Source organism: Cydia pomonella, chromosome 25 (assembly GCF_033807575.1).
Source record: "Cydia pomonella isolate Wapato2018A chromosome 25, ilCydPomo1, whole genome shotgun sequence".
NCBI classification, from domain to species: Eukaryota; Metazoa; Arthropoda; class Insecta; order Lepidoptera; family Tortricidae; genus Cydia; species Cydia pomonella.
The window spans coordinates 5735103-5753013 of NC_084727.1; the positions used below are offsets into that span (position 1 = coordinate 5735103).

General features: G+C 39.8%; 2 protein-coding genes across 5 annotated transcripts in view; both read right to left on the reverse strand.

Annotated features, from left to right (window-relative positions):
* Nucleotides 1-383: 383 nt before the first annotated feature.
* LOC133531425 (transient receptor potential channel pyrexia-like) overlaps nucleotides 384-17911 on the reverse strand; it is a 28786-nt gene continuing 11258 nt past the window's right edge. For 3 of the 4 annotated variants that reach the window (XM_061869631.1, XM_061869632.1, XM_061869633.1), the window contains 4 exons: nucleotides 17437-17575; nucleotides 14271-15362; nucleotides 13743-14000; nucleotides 384-1918 (listed from right to left, as the gene is read on the reverse strand). In XM_061869631.1, coding sequence (XP_061725615.1) covers nucleotides 1070-1918; nucleotides 13743-14000; nucleotides 14271-15362; nucleotides 17437-17575 — 2338 coding nt within the window. In that variant the 3' untranslated portion in view covers nucleotides 384-1069. Of the gene's footprint in view, nucleotides 1919-13742; nucleotides 14001-14270; nucleotides 15363-15723; nucleotides 16727-17436; nucleotides 17576-17911 lie in introns of those variants that run through there. The other variant, XM_061869634.1, reaches the window with a different exon arrangement.
* LOC133531270 (uncharacterized) lies at nucleotides 8858-11450 on the reverse strand. The gene is made up of 2 exons (XM_061869401.1): nucleotides 11153-11450; nucleotides 8858-11048 (listed from the first exon to the last, which is right to left on the reverse strand). Exon 2 carries the CDS (start codon nucleotides 10415-10417, stop codon nucleotides 8858-8860), a length of 1560 nt encoding a protein of 519 aa, XP_061725385.1. The 5' UTR covers nucleotides 10418-11048; nucleotides 11153-11450.

Genomic DNA, 17911 nt, shown 5'->3' on the forward strand with positions numbered 1-17911 from the left:
AAATATATGATATACATTGCCATGCAAACTTCCACCGAAAATTGGTTCGAACGAGATCTAGTAAGTAGTTTTTTTTTAATACGTCATAAAAATTAAAAAAAAAAATTTTTTTCATCAAACCCATACGTGTGGGGTATCTATGGATAGGTCTTCAAAAATGATATTTAGGTTTCTAATATCATTTTTTTCTAAACTGAATAGTTTGCGCGAGAGACACTTCCAAAGTGAAAAAATGTGTGTCCCCCCCCCTGTAACTTCTAAAATAACAGAATGAAAAATCTAAAAAAAATATATGATATACATTGCCATGCAAACTTCCACCGAAAATTGGTTCGAACGAGATCTAGTAAGTAGTTTTTTTTTAATACGTCATAAAAATTAAAAAAAAAAAAATTTTTCATCAAACCCATACGTGTGGGGTATCTATGGATAGGTCTTCAAAAATGATATTTAGGTTTCTAATATCATTTTTTTCTAAACTGAATAGTTTGCGCGAGAGACACTTCCAAAGTGAAAAAATGTGTGTGTCCCCCCCCTGTAACTTCTAAAATAACAGAATGAAAAATCTAAAAAAAATATATGATATACATTACCATGCAAACTTCCACCGAAAATTGGTTTGAACGAGATCTAGTGAATAGTTTTTTTTTAATACGTCAATAAATTAAAAAAAACATTTTTTCATCAAACCCATACGTGTGGGGTATCTATGGATAGGTCTTCAAAAATGATATTTAGGTTTCTAACATCATTTTTTTCTAAACTGAATAGTTTGCGCGAGAGACAGTCCCAAAGTGGTAAAATGTGTGTCCAAAGTGGTAAAATGTTGAACAAGATCTAGCAAGTAGATTTTTTTTTTTAATACGTCTTAAATGGTACGGAACCCTTCATGCGCGAGTCCGACTCGCACTTGGCCGCTTTTATATTATGTGCCTTGCTTGTGCGTACGAAAATGTATTAATAGTGTGTACCAATTATGTACAATATCGTACCGTAAAAATATCTACTTAGTACAGATTATATGTTAATTATTTAAAAAATACTAACTAGGAAAAAATATACTATATATTTACCATGACATTGACACTCTGGTCTTATTCTCAGAAATAGCACTGACCAAAGTTACTAGTATTTCCGTCATCGTACCGATGTCATTTTTGAAATCGTCGATAGATTGTTTGATTTCTTTATTTGTATTCTCTATTAGCATAATTCTGTCGATCACCATATTTAATTCATCGACAATCTTTGTTTCTTTATGTTTATCTATCATCTCTGTATCACAATAGTCTGATAACTTAAAGTCTTTCATATCATTAACGTGATACTGTTTCACATTATTTTTTATTCTTACACCGTCATTAAACTGAATCTTGTTTTTCATTGCAACATCGTATATAGCATTGTGTAGTTCTGATGTGAAATTAACAACAATGTCGTCTTCTTCATTTGTCGAAAATACACGATGGGTCTTCCATTGACGTCCTGGGACCTTGAATTGGCTGTACATGGGATCGTGAACTCTTAGTCGAGACAGTCTTTTCCATCGTTTGCCAAGCAATGTGTCGCCCAAGCATTCGACAGTGCTGAGTATTTGTACCTGCTTCTTCAGTCTCCTGATGTCAGCCGTGTCGTACAGTTCTTTGACGTCGCTGACGGCGACACCCGTCATAAAAGTCATCAATGCGATGGCGATGAAGATCACAAACAACACAAACAACAGGTGCACGGCTACCCTTGCGCCTGCTAGCTCTGTGCGGTTCTCATTAAACAAGTCTTGGTAATCGAATTCTGAAGTCATCATGACCAATGTCTTCAAGAACGCCGCGTAAGGACTGTTGAAGGGAGGTTTCGACTGGTAATAAATCATAAAGCACGTGGCGAAAGCAGACACGAAACATATGGCCATCAAGAGGATCTGGAAAGGAAAATATTCTTCCGTTATGGTTTATGTAATGATCTAACCTCCTTCTTACTCTTTGGTTATTTTTTTTATTAGGAGCATCTAGGTCATTAACTTTTATTAAAAAAATATATATATATATATATATATATATACAAAACACATGCATACTATGAATATACAGTGTGTATTTTTGATATAACCGCAAACTTAAATATTTTAATATTTTATTTCTGATTTTTTTATTTATTTAGTCTAACTGCCAAGCATAATTAATTTTTGATTTTTTTTCGAGTAGTATTGTTTTTCTTACATCACTTGTGATAGCTGTGACGATAGAAATAAAATAGTGATACTTGCTGAATATGGAAAAATAAAAGTAGGCTGTTTTTTATAAAACTCATTAAAGCTTGACCTATACGGTATTGCCTTTGCTTATACGGTCGTATCAAAAATACACGCTGTAAATTGGTTTTTAAATTAGACTAATGTAAAGTGGTTATTCGCCGGGCCATTTGTGATATCTTGCTGCTAGGAGCTATATGGAAATAACATAATAAATTTCTCTGTCCCTCTAAGCAGAAAGAGTCTTGAAGCATGTTAATGCAATTACCCCTTTATAAAGTTTATTGTTGAGGGAAGCTGAGGTCGTGCCTTGATGAGGATGCGCACTGTTTTGACACATCTGTGACGATCTGTGGTCTCAGTGGTGAGACACAACAAAATACAGAGCCTCAGCCAGTCCGAGCCATCCACGTCCCCGCAACCGCGCAACCGCGTGATCGCCACCTGTGCTGCAAACGATGCAACGGGCAAGTGTTCTGCGCCCTAAAACAGAACCTATCACTAAGGAGGATACCCGAACAAAATCGAGTCAGTCTACAAACTCCGAGGTGGCAGCCCCACCAGTAGACTAGGGCATAGCGGGCTAATCACCTACTTGCCTAAAACCCAATCGATTCAAGAAACCGAAACAGTGCAAAACCGGACACACAAAAGACTTTTGGCATAAAAATAAGAACACTGTTAGGATATTGGAACGTACGAATGCTATACGACGACAACAGACTAGCACAAGCAGAAACCGAAATGCTCAAATATAAGCTTCAGATACTCGGCATGAGCGAAGTAAGAAGGAATAGATTCGGAGAGCTGAGATCCAAAGGCTTAACCTTTCTCTACTCTGGTAAGGAAAATGTACACGAAACCCGTGCACGCGGGGTGGAGTTTCTTCTTTCACAGGATGCAAAGAAAACCCCCTAGATTGGAAACCGATCTCAGATCGAATCATCACAGCCCGACTAAGTGTTTGCAAAATCACCATCGTACAGTGCTACGCTCCTACTAACGCTGGAAAGGAGGATGACAAGGATGACTTTTACAGTGCACTTCATAATACCCTGAAGAATATAAAGTTAATTGTTATTATTGTTAGTTTGGGAATTGCTTGAGTCTAAGATACCTCCATAATCGACCCTGATTTAGCTCCCAACCTGGTTGATTAATCCCTTTAGCTACTTTTTCCTCCTCTGCCTGGTACCAGTCGTCTTTATCTTCTGGTGTTACTTCCAGTAAAGCAACTTCTTCTGTAACGGTGGCTCGAGACAAGGCATCAGGCACCGTGTTGTATTTCCCCCTTCGATGTACTATATCGTAATCGAATTGCTGCAAGCGCATCGCCCACCTCGCTAAGCGGCCATGTGGGTCTTTATTGCGGTGTAGCCACTGAAGAGCACTGTGGTCAGAAATCACCTTAAAATGGCTCCCTTCAATATATGGCCGGAATTGTTCAACGGCGTGAATCACGCTAAGCAGTTCCCTTTCAGACGCAGAATACCTACACTCCCTTTCAGTGAGTTTTCTGCTGGTGTAGGCTATTGGCACCTCCAAGCCATCAATTTCCTGAATCAAAACTCCACCCGTTCCTCTATTGGACGCATCACATTGTACCGAAAAAGATTTAGTGAAATCAGGAACCTTCAGAACTGGTGTAGAAGTGAGTGCTGTCTTAAGATTTACGAAAGCTTGCTGCGCATCTTCGTTCCATACTATACGTTTGCCTTTTTTACCACCTTTGGTCAGGTCATGCAAGGGAGCTGCCACAATGGCAAAGTTCTTGACAAAACGGCGATACCAGCTTGCTAAGCCAATAAATCGTTTCAGTTCCGAAAACGTGTTAGGCCGAGGATAATCTAGAATCGCTCTCACTTTGTCTGGGTCTGTGCGTAGACCATCTTTGTCCACTATATAGCCTAAGTATTTCAATGACGGCCTCGCGAAGACGCATTTCTCTAAGTTTATGGTTAGGCCCGCTTCTCTTAATTGATTCTTGACAAATGTCAATGATGACAAGTGGTCTTCAAAGTTGTCATTGCATATGACTATATCGTCTAAATATGAAAATACTTTACCCTCGTACTCTGGCGGGAACAAGCGGTCCATTAAACGTTGTTGTGTCTGGGAGGCATTGCTTAAGCCGAATGGCATGACCTTAAACTGATATAGTCCTTTTCCAGCTAGTCCAAACGCCGTTTTCTCCTTACTTTCTTCCTCGAGGGGTATTTGCCAGAACGCCGAACGCAGATCAATCGTCGACAGGAAACGAGCATTTCTAAGACTATCCAAGATGGTCGTTACTCTAGGAAGTGGATAAGAATCCTTTGTGGTCAGCTTGTTCAGCTGCCGACTATCCAGACATAAGCGGTTCTTACCGGAAGCTTTCTTTACAAGGAGTACTGGCGAGCGCCACGAGCTGCAGGATGGTTCGATAACATCGTCCTTGAGCATATCCTCAATTTCCCGTTCCAGCTCTCTCATTATCGGCGGTGCAAAAGGATATTGCCTCTGGCTAGTAGGTAAGTGGTCACCCGTGTCAATCCTGTGCTCGATTAAGGAAGTCCTCCCTAATCCTTTACCAATTTCCTCATCCATTGCCTCTAAAAGGATGTCTAAGCTTTGTTTCTGTTTTTCTGTCAGTTCATCGCGCGAAATTACCGGAGTTACGAGTGTCGCAACACAAACTTCAGAAATACAATCGCCACGAGGTACTTCTTCCGTAACTGACAAATTAAAAGCATCAAAAAAGGTCATTCCTAACACCATGTCATGCTTCAACTGTTTCTTGACGAGAAAGGGGACTACCTTGTACTTGGCTCTAAATTGTATAGGTAAATCGAATACCGTGTCAATGCAGTGATTAGTACCATCCGCAGTTGAAATGTTATCATTGTTTTCGCGTCCGGTCAATCCTAAGTTCCACAATTTTTTACTAAACTCCAGGGAAACTAATGACATCGTCGCTCCGCAATCCAGCATACCCACAAAGGACTGGTTCAATATCTTAAGGTTTGCATACAACCGCGTATCTGATTTTCGCTGAATATTACAAATTTCCCCCGTAGCAAAAAATTTTGAGACGGTACTGTAACTTCCCCTACCTACCCCCCTTATCTACCCCATCTATTAAACCCCGGACCTAATAAAATAAGGAACCTAATCGATATCAATCCCACCTTTAAAATTTACCCCAACAATAATTTTACCTTAACAATTATTTGGCCAAGTGATCGTCTAGTTAAAGGTTAGGACCCCTCGAAGTGAACCGCGGTACTCCAGATTCTTTAATGAGTAACAACTAAATCTTGGACTCTGTTTCTACCTAATTAAGTATTACCTAGATGTTAAGACTTGGAAATTTACCATACTAAATAATTTATTATGTTGAGAGGAAATAATCGATAGGATGTTATGTTAAGATTCAACCTCCAGCAAAATACCATAAGACTAAGTTATTCAAACCCTTTTCTATATTAAATATGACACCTTATAAGTAGAATGAAAATATATAACAATCAACAAGGTATGAGCAGTGTCGCGGTAAAGAATATAGGCTCCGCCCACACTATCAAGGTCGTAGGCGGCGGGTGTAGCCTTAAGTTACAGTTACAGAAACTATCAATGATTTTTGATGTAATGTTAAATATATTTTTATTAATTCTTTAGAAAGATATTTAGTTATTGCAGCATATATGATTATATAAATATAAAAATATTTTTGGTAAAATCCTGCTACTCCTATTAAGTCTTCGGGGTAACATTGAAGCAGCACTCCTGGGATAAGCCCATTTACACACTATTATTCTAAGACTGAATATTATTACCTATTATCTTCTAAACGAGGTGTGAATAGATCACACGTGCTGCCTCTAATGCTAGATGCAGGTCTGAAGACTCTTACTCCGATTAGCAATATCAATCGGGCCACCTACTCCTATCTTATTAGCCAGACGGGCTATGACCAACGCTTCGCAACCCTATGCAAACCTAGGGGCTGACGAAGAGAAGCGATAAGTATTCGTCAGACACCATTTACTTATCTTTTTATATCCAAAAGCTACTAAGCCATTATCCCAGTCCCCATAGCTAAAAGTAGGCTGAATTCCTAGGCCTTTTAAATGTATAAACGAAGTACAAGTTTAACTCATTACTGTACTTTATGAGATCGAACTATCAAGGTGAGTATTATTCCACTCAAAGATTCCAATGGACTGCGCTCGCCTGCCAAAGGGTCTCTAAAACAAACCATTCTTTAATCCCAGAATAGTCTGTGTTCCTAAACCCAACTTGATATTTAAGGATTGAATATATAAATACCTTAAGACCTGATCGTAATACTCAGTACTTCGTCTCTACACCAAAAACCCAGAAATGAAAATAAATAGATATAAGATGTTACAGATAACCCTCAACTTTCCACTCAGAGTAACAGTCTGGAAGATTTAGGTAATTAAAACCCATTACCAGTATTTCACTAATATTATCATTAGTACACGTTATAAAACCATAGCTTCACGTCATTAGAACCTTTTGAAAGATATATATATATATACACCAACCAATCGAATTTCTAGATCAAACCTAAGAGAGACCCTATAACAGTGTGTGTGACTCTACCCTATTCCTACCCTTAGACCCTAATCTAGTATGTCCAGAACACAGATCGTACTTACCATTGATCTAGTGATTTGGAACATACACAAGTGTATCCCTAAGTCTAAGCTGTAAGCATTCGGCCGACAAAACCGAGGTATAGCAAACCCTAGTGTCTGTGTGATTGGCCCCCTCCTCATCGCCACGTGGGCACGGTGGATGAGAATAGACCGCCCTAGCATGTCTATAGGTAATCAGCGCACTAGCACACACACCCGTACCAGTCACATGGGATACCCTGCCATGACTAAAACTTTATCTGTGTTTGTTACCAATCATGACAGAAGCTCTCCCGTGACCAGCACTAGCATGAGCCAGAGCACCGAAATATATAAATATAATTAATACGAGACCTAGCCTCAATTACTGCAGACTTCAGTGAACTGAGATTACTCTCAATGGCACGCACGTGATGCCCTCACATTCATCTAACAGCTGGACCTTGAGACTAAGGAGAGTATGCTCGCCTCTTATGTTGGTAAAGAAGAGACGCCAAGTCCTCTCAACTTGGAGCAAAAGACTTCTAAACAGCTGCAATTTGACACCGTTAGGGAGCAGCTGATTAGATGGACAAACTGTTAGTCCAAACAGTGATCTGGCTTTATAAAATAACAAACTAACCTCATAGAAAGGCAATAAAATAACAAAATTAGTTTTTACTAACAAAAAACTCACAATATAGTAACACAGATAAGGAAGCAAAGAATCTCCACCATAGCCTAAGCTTAGCTTTACGACAACATTGTCCCCGCAATGCCAAACATAGACACAATTTACAAGTTTAAATTTACCAGGATAATTCCCAGCAAACACAAACAAATAGAAGGAATAGTAGAGAAACTTTACTTACTCAAAGCCAGAGATACCGCCAGTCCGATGGTTAAAGAATGAATAATCCTCCCTCCGTACTTTCCGGCCCTTTTATATACTTTAGTAGCGACATAACAGCGACATAACGGCGACTAGCGACATAACAGCGACATATTGGCGACTAGCGACATAATAGCGACATATTGGCGACATAATAGCGACATAACGGCGACATAACGGCGACATAATAGCGACATAACGGCGACATAATGGCGACATAATAGCGACATAACGGCGACATAATAGCGACATAACGGCGACATAATAGCGACATAATAGCGACATAACGGCGACATAATAGCGACATAACGACGACATAATAGCGACATATCGGCGACATAATGGCGACATAATGGCGACATATCGGCGACATAATGGCGACATATCGGCGACATAGTAGCGACACAACGGCGACATAGTAGCGACACAACGGCGACATAATGGCGACATAATAGCGACATAACAGCGACATAGTAGCGACACAACGGCGACATAGTAGCGACATAACGGCGACATAGTAGCGACACAACGGCGACATATTGGCGACACAATGTTTTTTACGCACACAACGACAGGATTCGCTTGGTAGTCAGTTTAAGTAGACCAGAAAAATGATAAAATGAAACGTTTCAAAACCTATCAAGCATGAATATGCTAACATTATTATTTAACTTCAGGTATTATAGTTTTGTTTTCTGAAAATAACGTCTGTATTGTAATATTTTATGTTTATTATTAAGTTAGTAACTCAATGTTCTTTATTGCACCAATAATTATGCATTTATTCTAGGTTAACTTCAATTGATTATTATCATTCTTCGCAGCATTTTAAAAAAAAATAGAAAAAATGAAAATTCACTGAATGTTATGTATTTAATCGAAATCACAAGTGGTAAAATACGGAAACGTGTCCTTCAAGTTGTAATTGTTAGAATACGGAGTGAAATCATGACTGAAAGATGCAAACGAAGAGTACTGTAGTTTTTCATTATTTTCTATGTGTTTTAATATAAAACCAAGGCCAATATTACGAAATAGGCATATGGCTAGTCACAGTACCTAACCATTCCTGCCAATCATCACAAGCAGAACTGCCTAATTTCTTGGGGTCTGATCGGCAGGCATCGACTCCAACTGCCCGTTTCCCTCCCTTGTAGCATTACAGGAACACTTCTGAATTGTATTCCCAAAGCGCCCACATTTATAGCAAAAAAGTCTTTGCCTTGGTAGACTGCATTCTCTAAACCGGTGCCCTGGACTCCTACAATTCCAGCATTTAGACTGCGTCTTGTCCCCAATGGCTGCAACTTCATTCTGCTTACGTTGCCCAGCCTCTCCTATACCCTGATATGCGAGATCCCGCTCTAACGAATAAGTATCTTGTGTTGGTTCTTTGAATTTCTCACAAGTTAGTTTAGTACGCTCGACAACCTTTAGAACTGCTGTCAACTCTGCCACCGTACTGAAAGAATCCCGGCATATTTCCTTCTGAAAATAAGGCTGTACATTTTTCCTCAATATGACCAACTTTTGTAGCTCTGTGAGTGGCTCAGGCAAGCGATTAAACATGTTCTGCATGGTGGATATGTAAATAATGACGCTCTCCTGCCTACTCTGGGTCCTCCGCTTGATTTCCTCCAGAAGTTCATCTTGATAGTTCGGTTCTTGGAAAGTATCCATTAGAAGTTTCACCAACTCCGTCCAATTCGTTACAGAATTCTTATTAGCTCTAAACCATATAAGAGCTTCCTCCTCGAAGAAGTCTATAGCGTAGCGGAACAAATCGTCGTTACCGGCATTACGTGCATCCTTGAGCTCGTCGACCCTCTCAAGAAATGCGTTTATGCTAACCGACCCTCTTCCACTAAACTTAACCCCCCAATCCTTGATGGGAACCAATTTTCGTCTCTGGAAATCATGATCCATCGTGGATGACCGCTGCAACAAGGGGGGTTGCAAGGCTGGCTTTAGGACCGGGCCTTGTTCGTTTCCCTGGAGGTCTACGTGGCTATCATTCATCTCTGGATACTCTGATCTACTCGGTTGAGGCTTGTCCTGAAGCTCCACACCGGCAGATGTCGACGTGCCTTCCACTCTCGGCTGGCTCTGCTCCTGTTTCGGTGTGTCCCTAACTGTATCCTTATCTATATTCAAATGACCTAATATCTTAACCGCCTCATCACCTAAGGACCTATGCAACGCGGCTCTGTCATGTTCGGGGATGCTATCCTCATCATCGCTGGCCTCTTGACTCAACTTGTCTAAAGCCGACCTCGCTTCTTCTATCTCTCTGATTAGCGCAGAATGACTCTCAATGTCGTCCCGCTCCTTAGGTACAATCAGCTTAGTCCGATTTGCTAGGTGTGTCAACCGGGAGTGTATCCGTTTGATTAAAGACCAGTCTGGACTGAGTGACGCCTCCCTAATCAAAGTGACCAACGTGGCCAATTTGCTTCTACAACCTAATATTTCACTACCCTGATTTTCAACGCACGCAATAGGGACCTTGAACGAAATTGAAGATTCTCCAGACGCTTCCCGCTTTAACATCGTCCGCAAAAACTTCCGCATAGCCGCCACCGTTTGACAATCAGATACCCCCCGGCAAGCCAACTCAAATTCCAGCTCATCCTTATGTAAATGGTTAACATCCATGATCTTAAAAAAATTGCAAAAATAACTAGAACAATAAAATAGCTACAAACTTATCAACTAAATTTCCATTTACTGCCAACTATTGCCAATAGTGTATTCAACTTAGTATCAGCTGTCAGGCGCCAATGTAATGATCAGGGTTCGTGCAATGTATACCAAGGAAACTATTGACAGCGTTGCTAGTAACATATAATTGAAGTTCACAAAACAAATAAGTATGAGTAAAATTAAAACTAAGTAAACAAAGGTTGGACCGAAGTAAGGAAAAACTTAAAAATAAAGCGTAAAAATAAATTTATTCTAATCGGAAAAAATTATCTAAATAAATATACTAGCAGAGGAAACAAAACAATATTAAATGAAAGAAAATAAAATAAAAAGTATTAACATTAAAAACAAAAAAATAAATAAAAGAGAAACAGTATATTGGTCCTGCCGGGGATCGAACTTGCAACCTCTTGCACCGTTCTCCACCAACGTTGCCGCTGGGCCAAGCTAGCGATGATTTTAGCGGCGAATTATACACTCGTATCCTTCAACGGTTGAGTATCAATTTGTTATTAATGTTATTATCTAACATTTATTTCGTATGGCCCAATTCCGTACATCAAAAAAAGGGCGTTCCCATATGCTGCGGACAAAAGGGTCGAATGTAATTTACCCGGTATTTTTGAAGATCACTATCAAAGCAAACGCACTTAGTCCCGACTAGAAAAATCACTAAAAAACACTTACCCCGTGACTTGTACACACCAACGAACTTCACATATTCATGTTTCGGAACTATACGCACACAATGACCGTATAATGTCTTAAAATATTAATTTATTGCGTCTGCCATTGCAGTGACAAACGCCTGCAGCGACTCTCACCGCGTTTATCTCTTCGTAGGGTCGGCCCGTTTTCTACCGCTACCCTAAATTTCACAATCGTAAACTCATCTTGGAGATGTATACTAGTGACGATTGCTTTTCATAATTAGTCATAGATGGCGTTAGAATGTAGTTGTGTATGTTCTGAACGGAGTAAGAACATTACAACGTAGGCAGGATATTGTCATCCTGATGGGAGACCTGAATGCTAAAATAGGTATCGATAACACTAACTGCAAGAAGTACGCAGACATGACTTCGGAACGCACAATGATAACGGGGAACAGTTTGCGGAGTTCTGCATGAACAATGCCCTAGTCATCGGAGGAACCATCTTCTTACACAAAGACATCCACAAATATTCGTGGACATCACCTAATGGCGTTACCCGAAACCAAATCGACCACCTTGCTAATAGCTCTAAATGGTGAACTTCGCTACTTGATGTCCGTAACAGGAGAGGTGACATTGACAGTGACCACTTGTTGATGGTCATGGGTTCCTGAGTCATGGGTGTTTTCTATGTATTTAAGTATTTATAAATATTTATTTATTATATATATCGTTGTCTAGGTACCCTCAACACAAGTCTTATTAAGCTTACTGTGGGACTTAGTCCATTTGTGTAATAATGTCCTATAATATTTATTATTATTATTATTTTTATCTAATCTTTATTGCACATAAGAAAACACTGTACAATAGGCAAACTTAATGCCGTAAGGCATTCTCTGCCAGTCAAACTTTAGGCAAAGCAGATAAGTTGTATAGGCGGTGCAAAAACATGAGGTATAGATGATACAATTAGGTACATGTATTTCTTATGATTGTATTGTGAATCATAAGAAATAGATAATATTGATACAAATACATATACTTACATATACATACATATATATGAAATCAGATGAACTTACAAAGCAGAAACACTAAGATTTTCCAGTACTACCAGCAAAGTGCTCACTTAAGGGGCTGTCAACACCCACAATGTCCTTGAAATTGATGTTACTTAAACAGTTTTTTAAGAAAGACTATTTAATTTAGTAAAGTAAGAAAAATATATGTTAATATTAATTATATTTCAAAGACCGCCGTGGTCGTACCCGATACATGATTGAACCAAATCGGCTCGATAGAAAATAATTGCAAAGATTGGTGATAATTAAACGGTTCTATGTCTTTATTGTTTTGACTTATGGGTCTGCAATTAAATCACAATTTAAAAACATTTATATCTAAACCGCTAACGAGTAAGATATTACACTAATAATCCACTTTTTTATTTCAATAATTTTCTTATTATTCCCTTGCCCAGACCCAGTAAAATGCGACAGTGCTATCTCATTTACTCCGATACGAATAGACAGTGTGCGCGCTTTAGGTATTGACAGCCTCTTAAGGTTTTTTTAAAAGAATAAGTGTGGTGAATTTTTATTATTACATAAAAACAAGTTACGAGACAGCTAAAAAACAAACCCTATCGAACATTCATGGCGTTGAACCATCGCTAGAGCGGGTCGATATAATAGAAACGCTCCATTATATTGGATGTCAAAGTCGGAGTTGTCGTAAATTACATGCCATTTTCTCTAAAAGGCCACATTCAGGGGCGTAGCTACCGCCGTATCTGCCGTATCGATTATACGGGGCCCCCGGGCCAAGGGGGCCCCCAACGTGCGGTTTTGTGAGAAATCTTTACCCTTCCTAAGGGCCCCCAAACAAATTTTTATACGGGGCCCCGCCAAGGCACGCTACGCCACTGGCCACATTGCACACATCCAAAACTTTTTTTAAACTACTTAATGATTAGACTATGCCCAGATGTTTCGCTTTACGAATCATGCGTTTCGCATTGTACGTTTTTTCGTCTTGTTCTCAAACCGTAATTTTTATTGTAGTAGGTATTTGTCCGAAATCGTTATTATTACTCGGGAGAATTGGGTAATTTATTTATATGCTTTACGTCGAGCTCCCAGAGAGAAATGTGTACCTTATTAAAGCATTAATTAAACACGTGTGTAATTTTTAAATAAAAATGTAATACAAAAAAAAACGGCTAAGTAAAATTGAATTTATAATAAACGATAGTCTTTATTAAATACCTGCCGCGAAACCCCGATCGGTCACCAGATCGCGCGCCGTAAGTGGACCTGGATCGGTCATACTTTTAGAAGGGATCTCGACCACATCCCTAGGCAAGCCCTAGAATAGACCCTGCAAGGCAAGAGAGGATCAGGCCGTCCCAAACAATCCTGGCGGCCCTCAGCGGCATCCGAGTTGACAACAATCGGGCTATCATGGTCTGAGGCGAAGCACGCAGCCCAAGACAGAACGAGATGGCGGCGCACTGTGGACGCCAGAGGGCGTCTCGCAGAGGCCCCACCTAGGGGAAATAGGACTTTAAGTAAGTCAAGTCAAAGTTAAATTGTTCAGTAAGCAATTGTTTTACAGACCTTCGATAAGTTGATAGCAGCTCTTTCAAAAGCATAGTATCCCCAGCCGGAGAATCGCGACATCAGACGCGGGGCCTCCAGCCACGCGAGCAGCAGCACGAGGCAGGTCACATGACGCGGCAAGGTCAGGGAGTCAGGCTCCGCAATGCACCCCACCGCCGGTGGTATCGATGCCGCCAAGATCAGCACAGTCAGCCGCATCCACGCCTCCACCAGGTCAAAGTAGCGCCACGAACGTAAAGAAATCCACACACATTCCTGAAATATTAATAAAATATAAAATGATGGTGAATAAAATATAAAATGAAAAAAAAAATCTTTAAGTTTTTATGTCTGTAATACAAAACGAAGACCACAAGCAGAGGAAGCTGTAGGGGATTGCGAGCCCGGGGCCTCGCGCAATAACCCGTGTACACCGATCATGCCTCACAAAGATCCAGGTACTGTCGGCTACTTAGAATAGAAACCACACTAGTTAGAACCTTAAGATGGTTCAAGGATGCCTCTTACTTACACATACCGTCATACCTGGATAAACAATACACCAATACCGATGTACACGAATGCCACCAACATCCAGTGTAGCCAACCGCAGCCCTCAACACATGGTACCTCAGGTAGCAAGTCCGAACACGCCGTTTTGTTGCTTGAATCTATTTTATTAAATGTTACGATCACAAACACGTTGAACGCCATTAGAAACATCGCATATGTAGCTGTAGTTACATAGAACAGTGGTAGCAAACATTTCCACTTCATGTAGATGAGACTTTCGATTAAGGGATGTTTCAGTAATAAAGGTCCACCCCATCTCTGTAATTGCTCGATAACTTTAATTTGGCTCCGTCCTTTGCGCTCAACCAACACAGCGTAGTCAATAAATAACTTGTCCCAATTCTCTTGGATACATCTATTAAATATGTTCTCAAAAAATAGTAAAGGATCAGAGAAGTTGCTAGCCAACTGTTTCACAGCCGTTTTTGCCTCTCCCTCCACTGACATGCTGGCACCATTCTGCAGAAATAATGTGGCCAATTCTGCGTACTTGTGGCGGGCGGCTATGAATAACGGAGTCTCTCCAACTTTATTTACTGAATTAATCGGTATATAATATTTATAATTTTGCAGCAAATACTGTGCTTTTTTAATGGAATTACAATATGCAATACTATGTAACGCTGTATTATACATGCTATCACGCCATGCCAGCTGCTCAGCGCCGAGTTTTTCTAAAAGCAGCTTTATACATTCCAACTGGCCCTCTGCTGCAGCCATATGTATTGGGAAAGAAGCTTTATTACCAGCGGCTGTATTTTGAATATTAAGTTGTGTCATGTTGTCTAGGAAAAACTTTAGATTGTCAGGGAATGATGAAGCTGAAGCCACATGCAGGGCTGAATGCGCTTGCCCGTTGATATTCTCGAGACTTGCGCCAGCTTTCACGAGAGCCTGGATGATTTCCAGCACAGGGCCTTTGAGGGCCCAGCACAGCGCGGTGTCGGCATCACTGTCTCGGTCATCTAAGATATCTCTCTTGTTCTCGGCTCTGGCAGCCGCTGCTATCACTTCTTTGGTAACTTCGAGCGCTTTTACTTGCGGTGGCGACACGTTGACAAGCATCTGAAGTCAAATTTTAAAAATAAAACTTTATTATACCTATATACAGGGTGTTATCGTTAAGTGTTTACATGCGCGTATTCCATAAATATAACATCTCAAAACATTTACATCGAAAAGCTCAAGTTAAACTGACATCGAAAGTACGTTATCCAATGAGTAAAATTACATCAATATATTTTTTAAATAAATCTTGAAACATCCAAAATACATTTAGTACGACATTCGATAAGTGGTTTAATTGTCTACAGTAAAAGATAAAAATATGTTTTTTTCTTTACATGATTATATAGTCTGTAATAACGTAATAAAACATTTTATTTATATAAATAAAAAATCCTTTTTTTTGTAAGGACGTAATTACATTTTTTGTTTACAGTCGTTTTTCGTCTGGAACTTGTTCTAGGAGACGCTGTATCGTTTTTCACATCACCCATACGAAAAAGGGCTTTTTCATTTCTCATGCTCTGAAAGTGGGTAGTTGTTGTTCTAAAAAATGTGTAGAAAATGATACGTTTTTTCACTAGAGCATTTTACTTTCCCAGTTACGATTACACCCTGTCGTAGAGTCAAACTTTTATGAAATTACGACGTTTAATAACATTTGCACAGACTGTTATATGTGCTATCAATATCGCTGCAGAGTTATCTTAGTCTAATTCTACTTCTTTTCTACTATTATTAAGTCTGTCCTTTCCATATATCGGGATCATGGGGCCCCGGACCTTTGAGAGGCCTGCGTGGGCCGACAGCGCAGATGCCCTTTAAGACATTTAATCTAAATTATTATTAATATGTCGGATCCTGGTCATGATTACGGATGGTCAAATGATTCAAATGGTCATGAGTCCGTACTAATCACTCGTCGGAAGTTGCTGCGGAATGCAAGCGCCATCTGTAGCCCTGTACGGAGTCTAGGAGAGGGGCACAAGAATATATTTGTTTTAGATTTTTCATTCTGTTATTTTAGAAGTTAAGGGGGGGGGGGACACACATTTTACCACTTTGGAAGTGTCTCTCGCGCAAACTATTCATTTTAGAAAAAAATGATATTAGAAACCCCAATATCATTTTTGAAGACCTATCCATAGATACCCCACACGTATGGGTTTGATGAAAAAAGTTTTTTTGAGTTTCAGTTCTAAGTATGGGGAACCCCCAAAATTTATTGTTTTTTTTTTTCTATTTTTGTATGAAAATCTTAATGCGGTTCATAGAATACATCCACTTACTAAGTTTGAACAGTACAGCTCTTATAGTTTCGGAAAAAAGTGGCTGTGACAGAATCGGACAGACAGACGGACATGACGAATCTATAAGGGTTCCGTTTTTTGCCATTTGGCTACGGAACCCTAAAAACGAAAACAAAATATCGAAGTAATGGATATAAGTAGGGTTCGAAAATTAAACAATATATCATAATTAAGTATATTTACAAACTTTTGTGAAGAGTTTTTGTTTTGAGTAAGTAGGTACGGTAGCTACCTCAAACGGATGGACCGATGTCGATACGTTTTTTTAACGTGAAAGCGAGTTTCCTTGTGATGGTTCTTAGCTAAGTATGTTTTATAAAAATCGATCCAGCAGTTCGATGAGTATCAAGCTCTTCTCCAAAATGACGACTTAAATTTTTGGCATATAATGTTTTTTTGCCATAATACGTGGGGGTTTCTACTTAATTTTTTTAATTTAACATTTAGAAATAGAAATATTTATTTGCAAAATTACGTCTGGTTAAATTGGTTGTTCAACACTTACTCTATGAATTGACAAATTTAGCTGGCTAAATGTAGGGTAAATTTAGCCAGCTAATGGCTCAATAAACACGGTGCCTGACTGTACACAATGCCGTATTTAGAGGTCTGGAGGCCTCGGGCAATAAAGGAGTGGAGGCCCCCTGGCCCCAAATTTTTTCCAAATAAAATGGTAAATTTTCCGAATTATCTATTGTGGGGGCCCCTCTTTTGTGGAGGCCCCGGGGCAGTAGCCCCGGTTGCCCTCCCCTAAATCCGGCCCTGACTGTACATGACATGAACATACACGCCTATGGGTCCTTGTATTGTTCTATGATTCTCACCGCAATGGCGTACGTCAAGGCATTTGCTTCGTTGGCCTCGCCAATCGGCTCCCGGTGTGTGAGCGAGGCGCCCTGGCTCAGCAAAAGCTTGACAGCCGACACGTCGCCCTGCCCGATAGCTTCGAATAAGTCCTTGTTTCTGCGAAAAAGTAGATTATACAACAAGGGCATAAAGTACCCCTTTTCATCCGAGACAAATTATCGAACCGAGCGTAAGCGAGCGATCATATTTCGGCCGAAAGTATAGCAAATATCGAAACTTCGGTTTCGGCAAAAATAAACGGTTTAAGTCGTACACTATATAAAAGAAACATGTCATGGACTTCCATGTCATCAGTCCCGTTTGAACCACTGTCTGAAAAAGGCCTCTTCTGTAAAAAGAAAACCTTTGGAAATATAATCATCCGCAAATGACCGCACAGGATGAGAGGTAATTTTATTTATACAAATAATCTATTAGACACAATTATATTCT